We start from the raw sequence: 26721 nt of genomic DNA, 5'->3' as shown, positions 1-26721 counted from the left end.
TCAAAGAACAAACCACAACACCAACACAAAAAAAATCCAACCACCGCAAAACGACGACAGGAGAAATCTTCCAGTTCAGTGCGAGTGTTTTATTTTCTTTACAATACTAAGTAAGATATTTTTTCTTTCATTTTGGTAAAGATTCTTCAAACATTTTTTTTTCTTAACATCTATTGCACATAATGATAAAAGGTTACTCCTCAGAAAGGGATTTTTATTAAAACACTACTTTTCATGGGTCCCTCCTAAACTACACAGTAACAAAAATCCAACCTTTTCTACTCGTAAAATTCCCAACTCGATTTTTAAACTTATGTGCCAGTGCATACAAAACCAGATACTGGGGTGCTTATACTTTTTTTAGTGTAATATTTTCTTTTGACTTACAAATTTAGCAAGTTGAAAAGAAAAAAACCATACTGAATAAAAAGCCTAAATCGCACATTTCGGCATGTCATATCCCAGTTGTTCTACGGGTAAATAAATCAGATTTGATTGCATCATCAGGTATCAAGGAATGACAACATAAAAAAACTAACACAATAATCGAAATAATAAACTCAAACTCAACAAGATACATACTAGCAACTTCTAACTCATGAAGCAACACGAATAAAAGCAGTAAAACATCACGATTAGGGTGTGTTCTGTTCTCTCATTATAGAACGGTTCTTACAAAGATTTGGCACACATGCCAGAAACTGCAACACAAAAACTAACTTCCTAAACTTGACAAAGTATATTTAAATTAGCAATTTAGTAAAATTTGCAAAATTACTAGGGAAGAAAACGCTAAAAGCTAGTGAGACAGTTAATTTTTTTTTTTTAACTAAAACCCCAGGCAACATGATATAGGATCGTCATATGATTTGTCATCTATTTACTAACTCTTCAAGCTCATAAAGGTCACCTCTGACCCATAACAGGCACATGCTATCAATTTTCAAGCCATGCTCTCCTACAGTACCAGCACTTCCATCTACTATATGCCTGGAAATACTTAATAAGATCAAAGCCTATTTTCCTGCTACAAGAACAAAGAGAAATATTGTAATAGAGTGATCTGTGCTCTAGAAAGAATAAAATCAAAACTCCATGCAAGTTATATTCCCTTTGCTTCAGGGGTATTGTATAGTTAATTTTACTTAAGTCTTATATATATCTTCACATAAAACTTCAAACAGATTGTTTTAGCCTAGGAGCAGACATGAAAGAAAAATAATTTCATATTTGAAAGACAGCTGGCATCTATACCAAAGGAAATGAAATAGAGACCAAGTGGTTTTACTTGTTCCCCTAACCACTCCTCCAGTATCTTTTCTGTTACTCAAGCAGCTCAGACACAACGCCTTTAATGAACGCTTTAATTATCACTGAACAAAATTCTTGGCAGAAAAGTTTACTAATGAAGGCAAAGCTCACACAGGCCCGTGAAAGGAGAAATAGCAGTAAAAATACCAAAAGAACAAAAAAACACAGAAAAGATCAGTATCAGCATGTGCGTTTTTCCTATTTAATGTTATTTTTATCACAGAATAAAGTCAAAACCACGAACAACATAGACTAGAAAAGACACCGTGTTTAATTTACCACTCTATGCCAATTCTTACGCACACACAAACAACACCCCAACCAACCAAAAAAACCCCAGAGGTTTCGCTTTTTCGGGATCTGCAATTTTTATTTTTTCCTTCCAGTGGCTGTAGTAGCCTCGCAAGTGAGACGGCCACCTCTGTCAAGGCAGCGTTAATGGCTGGCTGCGGTGCGCCCGGTGTCCGACGGCACGGCCCTTACCGGCGCGGTGCTCCCGGTGCCCAGCAGCAGGGTGGTGCGGGCTTGGGACCCGGCCATTAGTCAGCGGTTACTATAGTGCACCGGGGAACGCTGCTCCGCAGAATGGTAAACTCAAAACTAACACAAACACCAAGGAGAAGTCGCAGGCGCTCAGGAGCCCGAACTTCACCAGGCTCCGCGGCACCCCGGTAAGCGGGCCCAGGAACGGGCAGGGCGGGAACGGCCCGGTCCGGGAGCGCCTCCTGGCTGCGGTACCCCGAGCCCCTGCAGAGCCGGACCTGGCGTCTTCGTACAGAAGCGAGCAGACTTTCCGCCACGCAACCCCGCTGTAGTTTATCTCAGAGGCCGCTCGTCTCCTGTTCGCTCCAGCACGGGAGCGGGTCGCTCCCGCAAACCCCCCACCCCAGCCCTCTGAGGCTCAGCGCCGCGGCACCCCCGGCGCTCTGAACTCCCATTTGCCCGAGAGCGACCGCGGCTGGCCGGCGCTCCGCAGCTCCCGAACAAAGACGGCGGCCCTTACCGTCTTCCCGTTGTAGTAGTACATGAGGGAGTTGCTGCCCACTCCGGGGACGGGATACGCGCAGTACATGGCGAGGCTGGCAGCGGGCCGGGCTGCAGCGCGCCGCCTCCTTCCACCACATCCACCCGCCCGGCCGCCCGCGCCGCTCCGCGCCGCCCGCGCACATGGAGCGCCTCAGAGACGACTTATGCAAAACAGGACTGAACCATCTCCGGCCGGGCGCGGGGGTAGGGCGGGTAGGGGCCCCACCGGCCGGGCTGGGCCAAGCGGCGGAGGGAGGGGGCACTGCCGCGCACCAGCCGGCACCCCCGGCTCCGCACCCGCCCGGAGACTAACGTGCACGTCCCAGTGAACTGCCAGCCACGAGGTACCTGCTAATGCACACGTCCTGAGCGGGTTAATCCTCTGCTTTTTGTTTTAATTAAATTAGATCACTTGTGGCAGTGGAGACGATGCTTGACGCAGCCACACGGCCATCTGGCTCTGCCTAAAGTTGCTTCCAACTTTGGCAAAGCCTTCTGAAGCTACAGGCAGCGGGTCCCATGGGAGAGCCAGAGCACCCAGGCAGCGCTTACAGGTTCCCCCCACCCCCCAAGCCGCCCCCAGCGCAGCTACAGTGCCACAGGCTGTCTGCTAATAAACAGGGAAATCTCTGCAGTGTGTGACAGCCTTACACAAGATACTTAGCTTTAAAATAACTTGATATAAATATTTTTATTTTATGGGTTCATCCCAAATGCATCTTTAAGACAAGGTGTACGGTTCTTTGGAAGTATGAGTCTAGACTCCCTGTATATTGTGTAACATGTTTTTGTAGGGGAAAAAAAAAAAAAAAAAAAAAAAAAAAAAGGCAATTCTGTGCCCGTATAAGAAAGGAAAAGAAAGGGAGGGACCTAGACAACTTTGGCAAATCACAAAAATGTTAATTCTACAATACAGCAAACAGACTGCAACCTCCAGCGTGAAAATCCCTTAGCAGTCGCACTTTGACTGTTAAATCTTTTTGCCTTCTTCACTGAACAGTGGCATTAACTAACGTTAACTCTTAATGAGGTATACATTTCTTTATTTTCTACACATGAATGCACTTGGTTATTAACTAGGCTCCTGGCAACTCAGATACAGATTTCAATCCAGGAAAAAAAAGGTTAAAGCAAAACCACATTTCCCCACCTCTAACTGTGTCAACTGCCAATGCTGTGAATTCTCCCTGCCTCCCTCCTGACAAAAGCAGGAAAATACTTCAGGATATGGGGGAGGGGGGAGAAACAGGCGAAGTTCAATTTAGCAATTTTCAGGGAAAGAAAGCAAGCTGCAGAAATTTGTTTCATTCTGTCAAGCACCTTATGTGTCTGAAACGTTCTGCAAGAGTGACAAATTCACTACAGTAGAACACTATGGTCAGATAAAAATCTTAGTGGTTTTTCTGTATATTTTCCATGATCTCAGGTTGTAACTATTGCTGTGTCTGTAAATATAGAGAATATACAGCAGACACTGATGAAAAATATTCACACCTCCAGCTTCCAAAGCTTTTTCAGAGAACTCTCTCTATCAGTTCGGAGACTTGTGTTGAGAGCACGTTGGCAAACACACCCTGCAGTTTACATCAGATGAAGAACACTTTCATTTTTACTGTTAAGACAAAACTACACAACCAGAACACTTTAACCGTGCAGTAACCCTAATGATAACTGAACTCTTCTGCAATACAAAAGGCATACCAGCAGCAGCTGCAAGAAAAGAACATCACTACACTTCAGACTATTAAATGGTCAGGCCCCCAGAGTGACTTGTGGTTTCCTCCTTACCCTAAGGACCACAAAGACCCATTTCAGAAAGTCCTTAAGAAGCTTTGATTTGCAGCTAACTGCCATTTCTCAAAGCTTCTCACTAACATTCAAGAGTCCACAGACGCCGATATGCTAGTAAGATCTTCAGATCATTGCATGTGCTACTTCTGATAGCATGTTAGATTAGAATTACTAATTTAGACTAATGTACAACTTAAAAAAACCACACACAACCCTAAACACTGGAGAAGGCACTTCCCACTTGCAAGAACTGAAGAAAAGTCTATTTTTCTGAAATAATTCAAGTGCACAAAGTTTTAAATCACTAAAAATACTGCCAAAGTAACTTGAGTCAGTTCTTTGAGACTATCATCAACATAGCTGCCATTGCTACTGTAGCTCAATGCACACATGCTCAATTTTCAGAATAGCTGTATTTGAGATGAAGAGCACAATCAAGCCCCCCTCTCAAGTAATGAGCATTATCCACCCATACTACAATACTTGGAAAAAAATTAAAAGATACATCAGAAAAAGCTAACCACAGCATCAGGAAGGAAGCTTCATGTTACAACTGCCCTATATTTGTGCAGAGCAACTGTAACCAAAATTACAGACAGTAATATTTACTAACACACCATTTATCAGTACATCAAAATCACTGACATTGTTCACCATCACATGGGTTAAGACAACAGCAACATTATAATCAATAAAACTGAGTAACACTACTGCAAACGCTGTTTGTAGACAAACTCATTTCAAGACTGGTACCTCCCTAGAGTCAATAAAGGAATCTGCTCCTGAATTTTCCCCATAAATCAGAAGAATAACAGCTTTCTTTTACCAAAAGGGAATTAGTTGTCCTACCTTCAGTTACATTGGTAGGAATAAAACTCTATGAACTATATTGTTTCTCACAGGACATTTGCTACATGACTTCAACTTACAGGATCAGACCACAGTTCCAAACATATCAAACTTCAACTCACAGAAGTTTACCTTCACCAGAGGAGATGAAAAATAAACCTAAAATGGAAGAATTTGAAAAATTGCTCAAAAAATGGCAATGTTGTTATGGGTAATTCTGTTTGCAGGACCTACTACTAGATAACTATTCCAGAAGCTCCTGAAGTCCAAAGTAAGTTTTTGTTTTGTGGTTGCAATTTTTATAATCCCCATTTAAACCAAGCAACAGCTGCTCTGAAATTTGTTTTCTTAAGAGAATCATGTTACAGTGAAATGAATCATAGCTGCATCAGCAATACTGTACTGGGTACAGTTGTTTACTCCATTTTTCCTTGGTGACAAGTCAAGGGTTAATCTTATGACTCAGTCTGACAAAACAAGTCAGCTGGAGACAGGGCCAATTTTTTAAACTTGATTTCAGACAGACATGCCGTCAGCAGAGGAGCACTGAACTGACATGCACTTTGTAGCCTGAATTGTTTCTACTCATGACCCTGTACTGTGTGTCAAAAACAATAAACTGCTTGTTTTCTAAAGTATATAAAGGGATTATGAAATCTGATGCAGAGCAAAATACTGACCTAATAATAAACCAAGCTACCTGCAGGAAAATGTTTTCAAAGACTTGTGACAGTAAGAAATTCTGTGAATGAACTACATGTTCTCCCTGAAAGCAAACTGTTCTGTGAAATGCATTTTTGTTTCACTTGTCAGAGCCACAGAGCAAACACACAATAAGCACATGTAACCCATCATTTGAATTTATGAAAAATAAACATCATTTCCCCAGATCACTGAAAGTCATGCCATATGAAAGATAATTATGTAACTGTCTCAACAGATGAGAGCCATCCTCTGGTCAAACATGTTCCACAACAAAACGGAAATATCAGGATCCTTTAAAAGGATTACTGCTTTTTATCGCAGTGTTATTATTTTAAATGGCTCTATTCAAACAGAAAAAGCAGCAAACCCTTTTACAAGAATTATGTGCAACTAGAAACTCAAGTTCCTTTTTTACCAACATAAGCAACCGTGAACTGTAAACCAAAGTATCCTTGAGTTTCCTCACAGAGACTTGGCTTCAATCCTGTTGAAAACATGGTACCCTGTTAAGAGCCCAAGCCTGCCTTTGAAGAGAATGCCAGTTCTATTGTTCTCACTAATTTGCATTTAATTTCTTAGGGTTGAGGTTATTAACCCGATATCTTTGGAAATACAGCAATGGAACTGTTCTAGAAGTCTCCTATTTAAACCCCACTCCACCATAAGGTTGTAACTTATCAGTTTCAACCACATTTGACAGAGGAACAGAAGTTTCACAAGTGATTAAATTCTTATCAGTTCTAAGAAAACTGGAACCTGAACAGGAGAGACAGACCCCAACTGATGGCCCGATGAAATAATGGCAAGGAGTGGAGGATAAAAAACAAATTCATAGAGAATTAGTCTGATACTAACCAGCCTGTTGCTAATTAAAATATGCGTAGGCACTCTGAACTACTTCTTTTGCACCATACAGAAAAGCAAACAATTCTACGCATCTTGGGACTCCCAATATTTATTTTAAAACCAAGCATTTATGATGATTGACTATGGCAAGGCCAGATCCAGTTAGGATCGTTGATAAAGGATGTGTTCAACATCATGCATAATGTATCTGTTAGAACAGACGAAACTGTATGTCTTCAGAAGCAAACCTGTCCATTTTAAGAGGAAAACATATTGCTCATTATCCTGTCCTCTATTTCATTAATCAGTTAAGTAAATGTTAATTTATTTAAAAAGCCTTCTGTTGTTAACCAACCACAAAGTATGCAGGGACAGAGCAGACTAATTGTATGGAAGACAATTTAACCCAGTGGACTACATTTGATAGGCGACTCCCCCTACCTCTCGATATCTAAAAGATGTTTTCATCAAATTCATTCACTCATCTACGCAAGACCTTAAATATTTTTGTGGTTTTCCTTTTCAAAAAAGTTTGTCTTCAGCTGTGGTTTGTCTTTAATTGTGGTTGTTGGTTGGCATTTTTTTTTCTTGTTTGTTTTTGTAAAGAACTTGAGTTACCTAAGACAGTATGGGTAAAAATATGGCAGGCTTTTTTTTTCCCCCCTCTTTTTTTTCTTAAACACATTTGAAACTACAGATAGGAAATTTCTCTTTCAGTAGTTTTCCAAATAATATTGAGTTACAGATGTTTAAGTTTTTTATCCAGATATTTTACCAGAATGGAAAGAATGAGGGGGAATAGTGCTGTCACATCCTTCAGTACTAACATAAAACAACTTATCTCAGGTGGTTTTAAACCCTTTTTTCCAAATCTTTCAAATGCAATTTTGATAATGCTCAAATGAAGCAAATTTTATTATTTTGCTGAAAATATTAAGTACCTAAGGTTTAAAAGCCTCCATATGAACATCTTCACTTAAATCTACCTTAAAAAGTAAATAACAATGTTTACTATCCTGAGGCATAAATGACTATATGATGGCCTCTGATGGAATAATCATCTCCAAGTGTGCTAAAAACTACCAAATCTAAGAATAAGTATAGAAGCTAAAAGAATCTTCAAACCTAAAATGAAGTAGCAGGACTGTGACTGAAACTTGCCAGAAGACTACTTGAATTACAATTTTTTGCAACATCAACTCAAAATGTACAAGAAAATTTATTTGAAGAATTAAGAAGTGATTAAAGGGTCCCTCTGCTGGTCCAACCTTAGCATCATTCCACTCTTTGATTACTGAATTAGTTTCTCCCCTCACCAAAACCCTGCAACCACACCTGCATTTGTGTGAGCTCCCTGTAGGTGGCTCCAGAGTCAAAACCTGAGCCCTGCCCAATACATAAAAACACACATTTTTGGAATTTATTAAATAATTCGGTGTCAGAGAAGCTTTAGAAGATTGCTTGTTAAAACGCAGAAAGCTAGTTGTGCCTCACCATGTATTTCCCTGCATCTCTTGCCTTCTTTTGTACTCCAGCTTGCTGCTTAGAAAAAAACTCTTTCACAAATTAAGCCAAGCAGCCCATCAAAAGCCAAACCATGAATCCTTCTGTCATGCAGTCAGGAATCTGCCTACGACTTCCCTACAGGCAGAAAAAATGCTAACAACTAATCCTAGCTATCAGTGCAAATGGTATGGAATCCCATAACTACATCTCCAAGCCTGGTCAACTTCCTTTCTTTAAATGCCTTGACATCACAAGAAACTCTTGTGGGACTAAACCAAGAGGAAATTCAATTTGGTTTCTTTGCTTCCATGTGTGAACACACATCTTTGTCTGAAATTTCATTTAAAGATTAGGCAGTTCAGTACCATTCCTTTGAAAAATAAATAATTTTTTTTATCACCCACTTCTGACAAATGGCCCAGTCACAGGCAAAACAACCTGCCTAACATTTGGGCTGAGCAAGCAATTGAAAAGAAACATCTCAGTTCAACAGCACATGAAAGTCTAACAACACAGCGTTGCTCACCACTTTTCTAGATGACTGCAGGGATTAGAGAAGTCTTCCCAACAAAACCACAAGTACTGTCAAAGGACATTTAAGAAATAGTCCTCAGAAAAGCTTTTATCCTTATCTATTATTATAAACCACCACAGTAATTTATGGCATTGGAGACATTAATCTTCGAGGTAAAGCAGTGCTACAGCCATTCCAGGTAACTTCTGCCTAAATGACACTGCAATTCAGTCACGTTATTTTTTGCAGGTAAGTTTTAGAACTATGCACAGATTTAAAATGATTGTATGCAGATCTACACTTTAAGAGAACCTAATATGCTGATTCTGATATGTTGTGAAAACGTCAAAACTAAAGTATCTCCAGTAAATCCAAACACTAGAATATGATTTGGCATCATTAGACATCCGTCACATAGGTATATGCAGGATTTCCACAGAGAAGATATCTCAATTTAACAACCTCACAACAGTTCACCACAGAGAGCAGGATAGTTAGTTGGAAAAAATGAGCCACTTGCAATTAAAAAAACAAAAACCAAACAACAACAACAACCAAAAAAAAACCCCAACCCAAAACCAAACCAAACAACCCCCCAACAAACCATTAGGAGAGAGTTAGTTAAGTATCTTCACCCTAATTGAGTGGGAACCTGATCTGAACCCTCACAACAGGACTTCCAAATGGACTGCTTAATGACAGCTAAATGTCCTCATATAGTAGAGTGGGTGGCATGATACAATCTAGGCACTGCTGTTTTCATATACATTTCAAATAAAGGCCATGTTGGAAACAATTACAATAATCTAATCAGAAAAGCAGGTCTTTTACTTATTAAACAAAATTGCAAAGAAATACTTTTACTTGGGTTGGCAGCAATTTAAGGGTTGGAGGTTTTATATATTCCCTTTTTGTTCAAGCCCACAGATGCACATGGCGACATTTGATTCAAGTGACCAAAGAACAAGCAAAAAGCAGAAGGGAAGATGGAAGACTTAGTCAAGAGGAAATTACAAGTTCTGTGTTGCATTATCCATAAGGATTTATTTGCCCAGTTTTGTTACTTAAAATTACCTACTAAAACACACTGCATCAGAGGCAAGGGTCAGGCAATTTACTGCTGCCTTTGAAAGTGTTGGATACTAAAGACAAGTGACAGCTGAATGTATCGGTTGTGCAAGGCAATTCAAAACAGCTCTGAACAAACTAAATACTGGGGTTTGTGGGTTTGGTTTGGGTTTTTCTGACACCTTTTCTGGCCAGTGGGAACAATCTTTAGCTCCTCCCCCCCCCAAAAAAAGTCCCAATAGAAGGCCAGTTAAACAACATTACAGACACCTAAGCATCACATAAAGTAGCTACACAGGACACTCCAAAGTTTTTAATTCAGAGCCACAGACTTCATAAAAGGGTGTTGCTTTACACCAGGCTACCTCAATACACATTGAGGATAATTCTCTAAAGAAAGTCCACTCAGCTTGGCAGATGTTATTATTTTTAATACAATCTAAACATTAAAGGCTCAAAACACTGGTTTCAGATAAATATTCAGAAGACTGAATCGTTTTCCACTCCACCACTTCCACTTACCTGCAGGAAGGATGGAGGAAGGAGGGAGCACAGAAGAGGGTAGGATCTATTATTTTTCTTCTGGTACCACTGGTATCTTTATGAGACACATCTTAAAATACATTTCTCAGGCTCAGTCTTATAAGACTAGCATGACACCAAAAGAGAAGTTTCTTACATGTAAATCAAGTTTTCTCTAGCTTTGCTTCATAAAGAAATCTCTTGATAACTTAGTACCCATGGACTATATGCACATTATACAGGGTGAACCCCTAAAAATCTAGATATAAATTGTCTTAAATATATTGAAAAACAAGAGTTTTAATTTACAAGACCTCTGGTTTTAGAAAAACACATAGTAACAACTTGCCAAATGAGTAAGTAGCAGCCTAAAGTTTAATATTAACTGATAATCTCAGGTACTGTGCAAAGTCTAAAATAACAAAAGTAATTAGAAATTACACTACCCAGAAAATAATCAGACATTTGTGCCTGTGTGTCACAGATGACTTACTGTAACCACAAAACCAAAATAAAATCATCAAAACACTAATGTATTTCAGGCTATTTCTCTGGCATGAGACTATTTAAATGGCAAAAGTATGATGAACTGTGTTTGCACCTTTCCTTAGAATTATGGCCTCACAGTAGCTACCAATTATGGTATTAATCATAAATACTAGTTTGAAATATTTTCCAACCACATATGTAAATTGTATGTTCCTGCTCATAGCCTCTCCAAAATTAGATGGCAATCTCCCAGTGTGTTTCCAAGTAAGCCTTACTCTTCTTTCTTCTCCCTCCGCAGACTGAGCAGCTCTTTGAAAAGCCTGACACTCTGCTCTTCCTATCTTAGCCCCATCAATTAGTGACATGTTGTTAGTTTCTTGGCTTAGTTACAGTTAACTCCTACAATGAAGAACATTCTCAGAATTACAGCAGTTCTGAATCTCTGAGGATAACCTAACAGTATTTCCCCCCCACTACAATATAAACAGTGCATCATAATCTTTGTCTTCCCTCAAGCCTGGCTTAAGCTAACATGAGAAAAAAAACCTACTGATTTTTTAGCTTCTATCCTCCCAATAAGGCTTTAAATTTAGCAGTTGTAGTTTAACATAAATGCTTGCATTCAAAATGTTTTGGGTAATGACTCACCACCTAGCAACTTATGAGGGGAAAACTTAAAAATGCATTTGCCTGGTGCATTTAATTTTAACAGTGAAAGGACAAGTTCAGATTGATTTCCATTCTAGAAAGGAACTAAACAATTCATTAACACTTTTCTCTGGAACTATATAAAGTCCAGATAAGAACATGTGAAGTAGCATAAAACTCAAAGCTAGTAATTTCAGAGAATATTTTACAAATCCAAGAAATAAAGATTAAAAAAAAAAAAACCAACCAAAATTGTTGTTAAATTACAGTTAACTAGGAAATTAAATTACTGCTGAGCGTCTGTGGACATGGTAGCCCTATGCTAACACAAAAACATTGCAGAAAAGATTTCAGAAACACAATTTAAATACCAAACGAGCCTTCCCCCCAAACATATATAACATCAAGTATCATCTTCCCTGTCACTTTCCATATTATAATTAAACTTCTCTTTACTGCCTATTTGCTAAATCAATTTTTATCTTTCCCACAATACATTCTGACTTCTTTAAAACAACTTCCAGAATTATCTACTCGAATTTCCTATGATGCTTAGTGAAACTCAGTTTTGTGTCATCTTCTACAGCATATCTTATGTCACTTTTTTTTTTCCTCCCCCCACTTTAAGATGTGTCAGTTTACTTCCAGGCTCTGTTCGGCACTGCAATACAGAGAAACAGCACTAGAAACCTGCAGCATCACAATCCCCGATTATTCACAGTAACTGCGCTTCATTGTGCAGATTGGTAAAAATGTTGATGCGAATAAAATTTATCAGCGTTTTGTTGTCTCCACTCTTCTCTCAGAACAAGAATGAAATGAAAACCGTTTGAAAAACACTGCTGCTTAAAATCCAAGCCCGGTAAGAGAAGTGAGAGAAATGTTTCATTTGCAAAAATGATGTCTTTACCTGGCTGACGCTACTAAATACTAAGCATGTAATGTAAGCTTTATTACTCGCCTTGAATTACAGTAATAAATTATGTGAAAATTGCACTGCTATGTGTTTTAGCTTCTCTGACATTTTAAATATATTTTTGTTAATCTAGCAGAAATCATCTGCTAGACTGTAAAGCCACCCTACATAACAAGCAACTGTTAAAATGTAAATTGCTAAACTATTTTTAGCTGCTGCTGCTGCAGGGAGGGGAGGGGAAGGAAAAAAAACCCCACAACAAACAACAAAAAACCAAAAAACGGGGAGGGGGGGGAAGGAAGAAGAAGAATATTCCTGGCCTCGGGAATAATGATTTGAGGCATTGTGTTCATTTTGTTTATCAAGCAGCTATTCAGCCTCTAGTGGGGCCCAAATGCTTATGCAAGCAAAAGCTCCTAAGAGTGCCTGCAGCTGCAATCCTGGCTTCCAGGTAGGCTGCAGGTTCAGAGCACAGCTGCCCCAGGCTGTCTACACTATCGCGGCTCCATCTGGAAGTATGGTTAAAATAAGATTTCAGATCCCAGTTTCTGTATATATCACCGCAAGCAGGGGGAGGGAGAAAGGAAAGAGAGGGAGGAGAGAACGGGAGATGCAAGGACTAGAAGACACCATCCGTCCTTCAGACTCAATACAAAATAGAAAGCTCAGACCCATTTTGCTCCCACTGTACTGCTGCTGCCTGTGCAGAATGTTCCATTCAGCCCATCCGGCTCTGAGTTATGACTCAGCCAAGTGCACCTGCGCCCGTGTGTTAAGCACTGCCAAATAAAAGCCCAACAGCCATTTCCACAACAAAGAGATGTACCCGGCAAGGCAGCGGGGCTTCCCCCTCCCCTCCTGCCTGTTCTGAGCCGGGAAAAAAAAGAATTCTGTCCTTCACTTCACTGGGGATTTTTCACTTTACGTGGATTTTTAAATGCAGATTCATTTATAAACAATTTTCCTCCTTTTAAGAATAAAGCATATTTAATACCACCAAACACCCCTATAGCATTAGATTATCACAGCCATTAATGATTTTTCCACCAAAACCCTTCCAACCTTTTTCATCAAAGCCCTTTATTCTCGAAGGATAAATTTTCAAGCAAAGAGGGATCAACAAACTAGTTGCTTGAAAGCATTCCTGATGCTAGGCTGAAGTTAGGAAAGGCTTAATGAAGGCTTTAAAATCCACCAGGGCTTCACAATGAACATCTGACTCAGTGATTTATGCATATTAATAACCTCAGTCCTACTGAGGCAAGCTGAGCTGTACATGTCCTCCGAATCTTAATGTCTTCAGCTCCACTGGGATTATTACAAATGTAAATTTCTAAGATTCTCAGCTATTAATCTCTGTCTGTCCTCCTGTTCAGCAACATAATGACTAATTAAACATCAAAAGACCTGTACAGGAGATCTTCTTTGACAGCTCCTGGCCCAGCTCTCTTCCCAAGAGAGGAATTCAAATGACAGGGACAAGTGGGTAGGAGCATATGAGCAAGCTACAAATCACTGCTATGAAATCTAAAAATTCCACATAAAATATGTACTTAGTCCTCCAGAACCACTCCCAATTACCTAGCCTAGCTGTTCATGTCCAGCGGATAAGCCTTCCTGGTGCTAAAGTTAGGACATTTGTATGTATGTCAGGTAAAGAGAGTGCAATTTAACCCAATTTGTTTACTATAAATAAAAAAATGTAGTACTTACAGAAGAAGGCAAACCAGGGGGCACCTTTCTTACTTTCTTTGTCTGTAGAGGATCTGTACATAGAAAAACAATATTTCATCAAATATCTACAGGAATAAAGGAAGAAACAGCTGGGCTATACAGCTTTTTTCTTTCCACAATGGATTTATTATTTCTCCATGCCATGAATTTTTTCTCATGTGCCAATGAAACTTGTCTTTCACATCAATACAAGAATATAACATACTGATGTTGTTCTCTAAAATAAAGCTTTGCTACATGATTGCTTTCAGTTCTTTCCATGAGGAAAGCAGTTATTCCTAGGAACACTAAAACTGATGGGGTGCACTGATGCCCTTATATACACTTAGTAAGAAACACATTTTGAGATATATAAAGGAGGAAAATGGGAGTGATTAGTGGAAGAAAAGCTTTTCCTTCCTGCACTTCAGAGTAAAGATAGAACTATAAACCCAAGAATTTATGGCATGTTAAAAGTATGATTTATACTCTAAAAATACTCATGTGATCTAAATTTCTATAGCTTTTAGACCATACCAAGATTGTTAAATGGATAGCAAATCTAATGAGCTAATTACTTTTAAGTAATATAAGCCACACAACTCAAATGTGCACCTAATAGTATAGTTGGAAGTAGGATACCTGTCTCCTCCTTCCACTAACTGTCACATCACAAAAGAACCCAGCAATTTTACTAACTAAATAAAAAATCTGAAGCAGTTTATTCAGTCACTAACGCAATTAATCTGAATAATATGAATGCAAACTAAAAGTGAAATGATGTTCCAAAGACAAGTATCTGCCTGGATTACCAGTTCTACAGCTGACCAACTCAGTCTCCGATTAAAATACAGAATTCCTGGTTTTGTTTTTCTCATGTAGACTATTTAACCACTGTTTTATTATAAGGACAAGAAAAAAGTGAGATATGGTTACAATATCTGCTGAATATCTTTACTATGATCATTCCCATTGGGCATGTTCAAAAGAAAATAAAAGGACTACCAGAAAAGCTATTTAACACTGCACTCAGAAGTGTCACCTGTAAGGAAACACTGCTTGGTTTCAATGATCTTTAATGTCCAATTTTTAAAGTTTATTAAAGACCTGGTCAGGCTACTCCTTCTTGGAGATAACATGTCTATAATTTGACTTTGCTTTAAATTCTCAGGCAGCAGCTCTGCAACAATTAATCAGTCCATGGAAAAAAAAAAAAAAAAGAATTCAGACATACTTTTTCTTGTCATTGGAAACAAGACTTGCTATAAGAGTGCACTCCCTTTTCCTGTCAGTTCTGAAAAAACATTTCCATAAATTTGTAACTGCCACCTGACAGTTCCCAGGTTATGGTCCCCCAGATTTGGCAATGACAGAAAGAGGAGTATCATGTTGTTACCAATCTGAATGGGTTTACATCAACTGAGCTTTACTTGCAAGGAAAAAGAAATAGGACTCCTACTCTGAAAACACCACACTTCACTTAATTTTGTTTAATTCAACAATATGTGGAACTTACCAAACTATGCAATTTTCAGAAGAAATTAACTTCATCATATATTCAAGTATGTAGCAGAAATCAGACAGTCTTGCTTAGGTATAATTGTTCCATACCCTTCTGCCCACATCAGTATCACTATCTGTCCAGCAACCAATGTCACTCTCTAACTGCCCCCATTACTCAAACCCAGTGCAGGCTACTGTTATCAGTATTAATGGTTTCTCACTATAACCAATTCGATGGGGACTAAAACTTAGAATAATAAACCCCATCTCTTTTCTACCAAATTTCAAACATGCTTCCAAGTGGCAAACAATTTTACTGAACTTGCATGAGACTGTTCCTTCTCTGAAACAGATCTGAAGAACTGCTGTTTGATTCTCATTCTGAGGAACATGAATACTTACAAATCTATTTTTAAATAAAGACAACCCCAGATTAAACAGCGGTTGTCTTGACAACAGGTTAGAAAGTTATACAAAACCAGTGTTTTAAAACACCTACATGCATAAAAATACACATCTAAAGGTAAAGTTCCAAAGTTGCATATTTATAATTAAAGATGTTAAAAAAAAAAAAAATTTCAAGCATGCTCAGGACTATTTTAGTGCCCAAGGAGTTTGCACTTCTAGTTCATACTTAAGTTACTTCAAGAAACAATTTGCATTTGCTGAAATGTTATTTTGGATAAAATATGGTTTCAGTTATATGGTTTCAACAACTAAGATTTTATTATGGAACAGAAGTACTACAGACAATGAGAGGCATTAAAAACCCAAGCATATAGCTACAGTAATCCTAATGACATAACAAGCTAACATCAAAATATGGTAGCTTTTAAACCAGAGTATCACGTTACAGACCCTCTTTTCGTACCAAAAAGAATTTTTTTTTCAACTTGCACACCCTATTATTTGTGATCATCTTACAGCAGAAATGACAGAGGAGCTGGCTGGCTCACTCAAGATGCCTTAATTCAATAAAAAAATTCTTTGGAGCTATGAAATATTACCAATATGACCAAGTACAGAATTTCCATTTGTCTCTAAGCATATGCAGAAGAAAATATTAATACTGTCATATGATTGTAACAATTTTAAAGCAAGCTTCTGCCTGCATATTTTGCAAGATAGTTTGATTTCAGAATAAACTACTAGCTCAAATTACTACAAACTTTAAAGGCATGTTGAACCAATTACAATGAACTATATATTGTCCAGAATAAAGTTACTTTTAGCATATAAAAGGATAATTGTTTCCCTTTTGTGTCTTTCCCCTGCTAAATAATGGTAATGACCTCAAGGTCAGGCATTTCCAGGAGTTAATGATGGCATGGGTTAAGGGCACTCAGCTGGTCATCAGCTCCTACCCATCTGTCATTATTGCTTTTGCAATTATGGGTTTTATTGGGGTTTGTTTGTTTTATAAGCAATACTGACCAGCGTTGAATTCAAACTAGCATCTCAAAGAAAATCTTCATAATTCAAGTTTATCTCTCATATAGCAGTTTGCCTGAATTCCTCACAGAGCAAACTCCGGCATATATAAAACAAGCTGTCAAAGAAAAGGTCTGCAGAAATGAATCATGAACAAAAGTTTTAAAAGCTGTCCATATTACTCACCAAGAGCTGGTGAGTCATGAAGCGGTCTTCTGCGTTGATTTGTACCGGAAAATGGATAGTAGGGCGTTCCAGGTTTTCCAGAGGAGGACAGCTGACCTGGACTTCCAAGCCCCATATCAGACCGAAGCAGACTAGACTGTAAAACAGAGAAAAGTAAAATTAACTGCTGTAATAACTTGGCTATTAGTATACCGGGCTAAGAAACTATTAACCACACATACTGCTCTTGGCATTTTTAAGAATTTACTGGGCTTTTAGTGAAGGTCTTCAAGGTAAAATAAAAAAGCTGACTTAAAAAAATAGTATTCAGAAAATACACAGCAACAGAATTCAGAAACACAGCAAGTTTGGCTGTGAGCCTTGAAACAAACATGACCATTTCAGTTTAAAACATCTGAAAGAATCAATTAATGCTTAAACTCTAAATAAAAGATATAATTCTTTGTTTAGTTTGCAACATAACACCTCTTCTATTACACAATATAAACAAAATTGATGAAAAACTAAGAGTTTATAACATGATGTTAGGTTTTAGCACATACTTAGAAATTCAGACTTACTACATCCTTAAAGATATGGAATAATTGTAAAAAAATCATGCACAAAGGAGAGAACATGAGATTAGTGCACAGAACACAGAGATCATGACATTAAAAAAAACTTCAAACCAACGATGAAGTTGAGCCCTATCTTTCTTGTTCCCTTTCTATGCAGTAAGTATGAAAACATTCTAAACACTTAACAAGTAAATGATATATTGTTTGGTCTCACACTACATGGACTTCTTCTGTAAAACTGAAATGAACATTGGTGATTTTTGAGAATGTAATTTTCCACGGTTGATGCTACAATGAACCTTCTTTTAGTCTGAAAATCTCCAGACTTTCAGTGAAGCCCACCAAAGTTTGTACAGAAAACATGACACTACCAGGCAGTAAAACTGCAAACACTTCTGCTTCACTCCTGGCATTTGCATACAGCTTTCCTCATACAGCAGCATCCATTCTGTGTTACATACCACTAAAGACACTTTGCTTTTAATATCTGCAAAAATCAGACAGTGTTTTAAAGTCACCATGGTATCAGCAGCCTTCAGAAGGCAGTGATTTGATTTCTTCATGCTTGGTCATTATATACTGCAGTCTTCCCAGGGGGCAAAGGAGGTGAGGCACAGCTGTTGGACGGCAGGGCAAGAGTTATGTTTTGCCTACGTTCAAATGGCACTAGCATTTCAGTTGTCTGATGATGCCAAGACAGAACCTACTGATTGAACTAACTTTTATACCAAAACAAACCTGAAGTGCTGCCTAGTTAAAGACTCACATGACTGGAGCACTGTAATTGATGGCTACAGGCTCTTCAGGAGAGACAGGTGAGGGAGAAGGGGTGAAGGGAGGCTCTAGATGCCATGGAACTAGAGATTAAGGATGATCAGGTTGAGTGCCTGCGGGTGACAATTAGAGGGAAGGCGAACAAGGCTGACATCCTGGTTGGAGTCTGTTATAGACCCCCCAACCAGGATGAAGAGGTTGATGAATTACTTTATAGGCAGCTAGAGGCTGTCTCAAGATCACCAGACCTTGTTCTTTTGGGAAGTTTTAACCTGACAGATACCTGCTGGGAACTTAACACAGCAGAGAGGAGGCAGTCTAGAAGGTTCTTAAGAGTGTATGGAGGACAGCTTCTTATCGCAGCTGCTGTGTGAGCCTACCAGGGGTAAGGCTTTGCTTGATCTTCTTTTTACAAACAAAGAAGGGCTGGTGGGAGATTGTGGTGGTCAGAGGCTGTCTGGGGTCCAGCGACCATGAAATAATTGAGTTCTCAATTTGCAGTCAAGCTAAGAGGGGCAGCAACAAAACCTCCACTCTGGACATCTGGAGGGGGGAATTTCAGATTACTTAAGGAACTAACTTAGAAGGTACCTTGGGAAACAGCCCTTAAAAACAAAGGGGTCCAGGAGGGCTGGACCTACTTCAAGAAAGAATTCTTGAAGGCACAGGAAGAGGCTGTGCCAATGTGCTGGAAGATTAGCTGCCAGGGCAGACGGCCAGCCTGGATGGGCAATGAGCTTCTGAAGGAATTAAAGGGAAAAAAGAGGGTGTATCACCTTTGGAGGAAGGTGAGGTAACCCATGGAATGTTTAAGGATGTTGCTAGGTCATGTAGGAAAAAAAATTAGATAGTCAAAAGCCCATTCAGAGCTTAGACTGGCCACTGCTGTGAAGCACAACAAAAAATCCTTCTACAAATATAGTAATGGCAAGAGGAGGGGCAAGGACAACTTCCACTCCTTAATGGACATGGAAGTGAATATTGTAACTAGAGATGAGGAAAAGGCAGAGGTACTTAACACCTTCTTTGACTCAATTTTTTATAGCAAGATAGGTTGTCTTCCAGACAACTGGCCTCCTGAGCTGGCTGATGGAATCAAGGAGCAGTATAGTTCCCCTGTAATCCAGGAGAAAGTAGAGACCTACTCAGCCACTTGGATCCCCACAAGTCCACGGGACCAGACAGGATCCATCCTAGGGTGCTGAGAGAGCTGGCAGATGAGCTCACCAAGCTGCTCTCCATTATTTTTCATCAGTCCTGGCTCACCAGAGAGGTCCCAGATGACTGGAAGCTGACCAACATGATGCCCATCCACAAGAAGGGCCGGAAGGAGGAACCAGGGAATTACAGACCTCTCAGCCTGACCTCAGTGCCAGGCAGGATTATGGAACAGGTCATCTTGAGTGCAATCACACAGCACTTACAGGGTGGCCAAGGGATCAGGGCCAGCCAGCATGGATTTAGGAAGGGCAGGTCCTGCCTGACTAACCTGATCTCCTCCTATGATCAGGTGATTGACCTGGTGGATGTGGGGCAGGTTGTGGATGTAATCTACCTGGACTTCAGCAAGGCCTTTGATACTGTTCCCCACAGCAAACTCCTGGCTAAGCTGTCAGCTCATGGCTTGGACAGCAGCACTCTGTGAAGGGTTAGGAACTGGCTGGAGGGCTGAGCCCAGAGAGTGGTTGTGAATGGTGTCACATCCAGATGGCAGATGGTCACTAGTGGTGTCCCCCAGGGATCAGTGCTGGGCCCCATCCTGTTCAACATCTTTATTGATGATCTGGGCAAGGGGATTGAGTCCATCATCAGTAAATTTGCAGATGACACCAAGCTGGGGGCAGGTGTTGATCTGTTAGAAAGTAGGAGGGCTCTGCAGAGGGACCTTGACAGGCTGGACAGATGGGCAGAGTCCAACGGCATGAGATTTAACACATCTAAGTGCCGGGTTCTACACACTGGCTACAAAACCCCCATGCAGTGCTACAGGCTGGGGACAGAGTGGCTGGAGAGCAGCCAGGCAGAAAGGGACCTGGGGGCACTGGTTGATAGTAGGCTGAACATGAGCCAGCAGCGTGCCCAGGTGGCCAAGAAAGCCAATGGCATCCTGGCCTGTATCAGGAACAGTGTGGCCAGCAGGAGCAGGGAGGTCATTCTGCCTCTATACTCAGCACTGGTCAGGCCACACCTTGAGTACTGTGTCCAGTTCTGGGCCACTCTGTTTAGGAAAGATGTTGACTTGCTGGAATGTGTCCAGAGAACGCAACAAAGCTGGTGAGAGGTCTTGAGCACAAGCCCTATGAGAAGAGGCTGAGGAAGCTAGGGTTGCTTAGCCTGGAGAAGAGGAGGCTTAGAGGAGACCACCTTGCTGTCTACAACTACCTGAAAGGAGGTTGTAGCCAGGTAGGGGTTGGTCTCTTCTCCCAGGCAACCAGCACCAGAACAAGAGGACACAGTCTCAAGATGCACCAGGGGAGGTTTAGGCTGGATGTTAGGAAGAAATTCTTCACAGAAAGAGTGATTGGCCATTGGAATGGGCTGCCCAGGGTGGTGGTGGAGTCACCATCACTGGAGGTGTTTAACAGGAGACTGGATGAGGCAGTTGGTGCCATGGTTTAGTTGATTAGATGGTGTTGGGTGATGGGTTGGACTTGATGATCTCGAGGTCTTTTCAAACCTGGTTAATTCTATTCTATTCTAAAGTTTCTCCTTCAGTCCCACTGCTCCCAAGACAACCTTCCTCCCCTCCTCAAACTGCTCTCAACAACAAAGTCCCACACACATGTGGATTTGAAAGGCTGTTAAACAAGCAGGCCTGCAGACTGCATCATGGTAGGATCTGCTCTATGCTGTTGCCTTCTAGGCCAACAGCAGCCCACCTGAACTCAAAGGCCACTGTTCTTAGCCTCCACACATTTTCTTCTGAGGCCTGAACACCCTCATTCATAAGCAAATATGGGGTTTGGATTGCATGAGATCATTTAAAAGCTGGTTATTTTGGTGTTCTGACTTCTGAAAGGTGAAGTTAACTCACAGGGTTCTCAGTAAGATACCAAATGCCTTCTAACTTGCAATGCACTAGAATTAGCAGAAAATCCAGAATTCATATAAAATTACAGACCATATAAAAATAAACAATAATCTTGAATGCATTTTTCTAGATAAATGGGTTTGCATCAAATCTCTACTGAAATGTCTGTCTTTTACTTGTCTGATGACTAATTTGAGCATGAAAATCTTCTATTTTAATTGAAGAGTGGGATGTGCAAAAGTCATCCTGTTTCAAACTACAGGATGGTCCAGAAGTGTTAACTATTTCCTACAAGTCTATCACAGTCTGAAGAACAAAGTGAATGATGATTTCAAATGTTAAAGCACAACAAAAGTTTTCCTGTAACTTAATTTCTTCGTTCTTATTCTTACAATAAACTCATCTTAAAATCAGAACTATTAACATGAAACTCAAAATGAGATCCCTTACAAGGAGCAAGGTGATCTTTAAAGGGTACGGAAGAAATCGGAGGGGGCATTCTGCATGTAGACTGTTTCAGTAATTTCTGGCTTTGACAAGCAAGAGTTTGTTTTGCAGAAAACATGATTATCAGAATAGCTGGCTTACATAGTTCAAGTCTGAATTTAGTAGAGATGCTTGCCTAAACATTTATTAGACTTAGTGGAGAACACTCTGCAGGACACCTGGGCAACATTTTGTGAAAAGCACTTCCTCCAAACACCACCCAAAAGAAGAAATGAGACCAGTTCTACACTTAGCCCAAGACCTGACCCTCACCCCAAGAATACTCAGGACTGAAGGAAAATTTCTTTACATAGTCCGTGGGGAAGGGGAGGAAATATTGTCATAGTTGTCATTTCAAGTAGCTAAAGCAAGGTCACTCACAAAATCCCAGAACCACTGGGGCTGGCAGAGGCCTCTGGAAGTCGTCTAGTCTATGCCCTGCTTGCTCAAAGCAGCTGTGAAACACAGTTAGGAACTATGTTCCGTTCACATAGAAGACAACCCTCCTTATTCCCTGCCAGCATCTCCTCCTGATCATTGGCACTGATTTTGTAAATGCAAGGGGATGCATAAAGACGCCCCCAAAGAAACAGGTGGGAGGATTCTTAGTTCCTCTGTTCTTCTATTCGGTAAGGGGGAGGGAAAGGAAGACAACAAAAAATAACCAAAAATTCAGAAAACACTCTTCATTTCTGCCAAGTCATTCCAAAAGGCACGTCTCTATCTTTTTTCCAGACTTAACCTTCAACCTTCACCTCACGACATTTGCTAATCTTGCTTTTGTCCTAAGTACTGCAGTTCTTGACATTTTCACCAGACCCTTAATTTCAAAGCATCATGGCTACTACAACAACATAAAGTGTACAGGTTGTATTACACATACTCAGTAAATCTCAAGCTATACAACATACTCAATAGTTAAGTTTCCTGATCTATATTGTGTTGCTGGTTCAGGGTTTTTTTATTGTTGGGTTTTGTTTTTTAAATGGGGGAAAACCCCATCACCCTATTTTACAATACCCACAATCAAATGAAGCATCTGTTTAAATTTTTATAATCATTCCTCAGTCTTGCAAAATAAAATAAAAATAGATGTCATTAGTTCAGCTTATTGATTTTTCTGCCTGTCTGAACCAATTGAGAAGCAATATTGATTAGGACTGATCCTTTCCTGAGGGCATCTGATAAAGAAAGGAATACAAAAATACCACTGAGGATAGCAGAACAGCTTTGTATTATCAACACCAAGCTTCTCCTAAGTGCCCAAGGTCCCTGCACAGAGGCAGATCGCTTACATCGTAGTACGCAGCAGTCTCCACAGAGAATGTTCACGCTCCCTCCGAACCTCATCTGCCAAGCACGGATCCAATTACTAAAGAATAATCAATGACTGGTTATTCTCCTGAACACTGCCAAGTCCTGTCTGCATTACCCTTATAAATAAACAGGCATCACCCTTAAAAATTTGCCTTGTTGGATTTTATAAGGCATATTCAAGCCCCAAGACAAACAAGAATGTATTTAAAGCAATACACTCCCTAAGGAATATGTGTTCCATAACCAACCTTAAAAAAAAAAAAGAATATAATATAAAAAGAATTTAAAAAAAAAAAAAAGAAAAAAGGAAAAGGCTTTTGTTATGTTCAACTAAGAATACAGCAAACCTGATTTCAAAGACAACAGGGAAAAAGAGGTAAACATGACTGCTTTTCAAATTTAGCCTTTTTATGAAAAAATGAGAAACAGTTTTGACAGCCCCAGGGCCCATCGTGGTCTGATCCAAAAAATCAAGGCTTTTACAAGGGCCACTATCCAGACAAATGCTTTAAAGGGGTTCTTTTTAAAAAAAAATAGTTCTTATAAGAATTAAATGCAAGGGAGCCATCTATTCAAACACTGCAAGGACGAGGTGGGAGGAAAAGAATCTTATCTACATATGGCGGGATGAGGGGGTGCATTTATGCACCTTTGTCACAGAAAACAAGTAACTTTGTATTGCAGCTGCACTTACATGCACACAAAGTTAGCTTCCATTCAAACTAACAAAATAATATGCTTATATCAAAATGGTATGCCTGAGATTAAAAAACAACCCTCCTTACTCAACATATTTTTAAGTGTTTTCAATTGGTTCTTTCAAAGAACTTGAGCATAAACGTAAGAAAGCGTTTGGCTACTTCAGAAGTTTTCTTTTCTCCAGCCCAATTCTATAAATCTGTAGAGCCCCAAAGATAGAATTTGATGCCAAAATACTGCTCTGCCTTCAATGAACTTCTAGGACATAGGCCAGCAGAATTCTAAAATGTTGGTAAACACTTCTTTGATTTTCTTACTTCAGTATAAAACGTGGACAAGTAAAGGCCTTACAGATGTCCTTATTCAATATTCCTTGAAGATTTCTAGCATCTAGGCTACACAGATAGGAAAGCCAAGCTATCCTGCAGAACACACAAACACTTTTAATAAACACACTCCATACACTACACTATCATATAAGGCTTTAGCTTTTCAAAACTTTGTTACAGACTGTTAGTCTTGTGCTTTATAGACTGTTAGTCTTGTGCTTCTGGGTCTAAATCTTGTTCATACTTTTAAAAAATGCACATGTATTAGCACACACTTTGACAAACTCAGATTTTTCTAGTGCAGCCATAGCCAAACTATGCAGTATTTTAATCCAAATAAAACTGTGTGCCTTTACATTATTCATTATTTCCTATCAAAAGAATAATACGGTTGCGAATAGAAGCATTAGCCCATTATATGCAACTGATTATGACAGGGCCATTGTAGTGGCATAATAAGGCAGGCTGCTTTGGCAGTGAAATGAGAGCTGCAACTCACCAACTGCAAACTATAGATTTTTGAAACCACAACAGCTCCCCTATCCCTCCCCCCAGTAAACTCATCAACTGGATTTTCTTTTTTCTGCATTAGCTTCCTTTTAAAGTTTATGCTTGGAGTCCCAGCAGTCAGCTGTCCCTATTTAAAGCAGGAAAACAAAAGTGTTAAAAGCACATCCCTTGCCTTGCTGTAAACCTGAAATGCCGCACTGGGTAGAGCAAGAGTTTCGTGTGCATGTGCTTTTATTCAGTGAGCCATTTGGATGACTTAAAAGCATGTATAGAATGTCTCAATATTTCACATCCTGCCTCATAGATAAACCTGACGATTTGCATGATCTATTTAAAAGAACGTAACAAAACGGAGAAAGCCAAACTCTGCTAAACTTGCAAAATCCCCCAGCTAAGTTGTGTATATTGCTACTGTGATTCCAAAAGAAAGCAGAGCACAACATTTAAAAAATAATTGCCCTGTGAGAGGCTAGTTCAGTACAGATGTTTGGGCTGCAGAAAGACCACCTGAGTTTCACATTATGCCATTTAAGCAAAAAAATAAAATGACCAAGTTACAGAGTGTTGACTTTTACTTTCCTGAAGTCTCCACTCTGGAAATTGTAATGAATATGCACCCCAAAATAGGAACTGAAATTTGAAAAAACACAACCAAACAAACCACTGACATATGACGTAAATTCATTTTAAATTTAAATTCCAGAGATATGTTTGCAATTATCAGCATGTTGTTAAAGAATCTCATCCTGAGAATGTCATCAAATAGTAATGTGAAATACGGTGTTACCATTTTGAGAACAAAGGAGCCCTGAATGAGTAATCAATAGCAACTGGCAGAAAATGAGGCATTAATTATGATCCTCTCTAGTGTTTTGTCTCAAACAAGGTTTCATTAAATATATTGTGCTAACCTGTACATCTTCAAGCCATTACCAATAGATTTGATCGGATATATTTCTGGTTTGTTTCGGGAGAAGGAAAACATCAGGAATTAAAAACAAAAACAATATCTAAAGTGTTATGTGATAACTTGAACATTTTTTCTTGATCAGTTTAAAAGAAATCAGGGGTTGCTAATAGAACGTCTTGGGAGAGGATCCTCTAACAACATGCTGATAATTGCAAGCATATTCCTCATTTAAAAAAAAAAAATACTCAGATCTTATAATCTCAGTGTAGTCTCTTGAAAATTTAATTATCATCTCCTATACCTAAAGTATCACGCAGGTTTGAGAAGATAATGACAGTCATCCATCAACTGCATCCTGCCAGTGTAATCAGGCTAATCTAGCTCACTGGAGTAAAAAACAGCTACCTAGGGTACTAAATACTGAAGTGATGCAGCATCGTAAACAAAATAACAGACATTTAGTTTTACTGGCTTCCCAATTAATGTTAATATTAAAGAATATCAAAGTATCAATATATTCTCTTTTTCACCAAAGCTTTACCAGATCAACATGAGCTACTTACTCAACATGTGTACTGAAGCAAGATCTTCTACCGTGGATAATTCAGTTTATGTGCAAATATATTGAGACTGAGCATAGAGACAGAGGTGGGAGAAGGAAGAAGTTTAGTCAGAATTCCATACATTTTTTTTTTCCAGTAATGGGAGGATTAAAGATTAAATGAAAAAGGAAGGAAATTGTTTTAAAGTAACCTGACTAGTACAAGTATTTTGAGTGAGTCCCTTCAATCTCTCTTGCAATAATGGCTTCCATACACTGATACTGCATACTGGCAAGACTACAAATCCTGTCTGCTTCTAAAAGCATCACCCTGCTGATATTGGTGTCCAGTCCCCAAGGTTATGCTGGCTCAGCTTGTCTTTGCTCATTCCCCCAGGCAAGGTATTTTTGCGTTGCTGAGTGAATTCTAGGAAGGCATTACTAAGCATTGTGATAACAGGTCAGGCTCCCCTCCCTTTGCCTTTGAATGTTTTTGCTACATCATGAAAACAGTAATTTGAACAGCTTCCTTACTGTGATTAT

The 26721-nt window shown here is 39.5% G+C and overlaps 1 protein-coding gene across 10 annotated transcripts in view; it reads right to left on the bottom strand.

The window, feature by feature from the left end:
• Positions 1-26721, bottom strand: part of TCF12 (transcription factor 12) — a 169060-nt gene that overhangs the window by 37594 nt on the left and 104745 nt on the right. For 7 of the 10 annotated variants that reach the window (XM_068143910.1, XM_068143913.1, XM_068143912.1 and 4 more), the window contains exons 8-9: positions 17025-17160; positions 13905-13957 (exon numbers count right to left, since the gene is read on the bottom strand). In XM_068143910.1, the coding sequence (XP_068000011.1) occupies positions 13905-13957; positions 17025-17160 (189 nt within the window). Of the gene's footprint in view, positions 1-2314; positions 2535-13904; positions 13958-17024; positions 17161-26721 lie in introns of those variants that run through there. The other 3 variants (XM_068143920.1, XM_068143917.1, XM_068143918.1) reach the window with 3 other exon arrangements.

The sequence above is a fragment of the Melanerpes formicivorus genome, unplaced genomic scaffold (genome assembly GCF_026170545.1).
Source record: "Melanerpes formicivorus ecotype bairdi unplaced genomic scaffold, bMelFor1.0.p_v2 SCAF_10, whole genome shotgun sequence".
Taxonomy (NCBI): Eukaryota; Metazoa; Chordata; class Aves; order Piciformes; family Picidae; genus Melanerpes; species Melanerpes formicivorus.
Note: the sequence above shows the minus strand (reverse complement) of the source record. Positions and strands in the feature narration are given on the sequence as shown.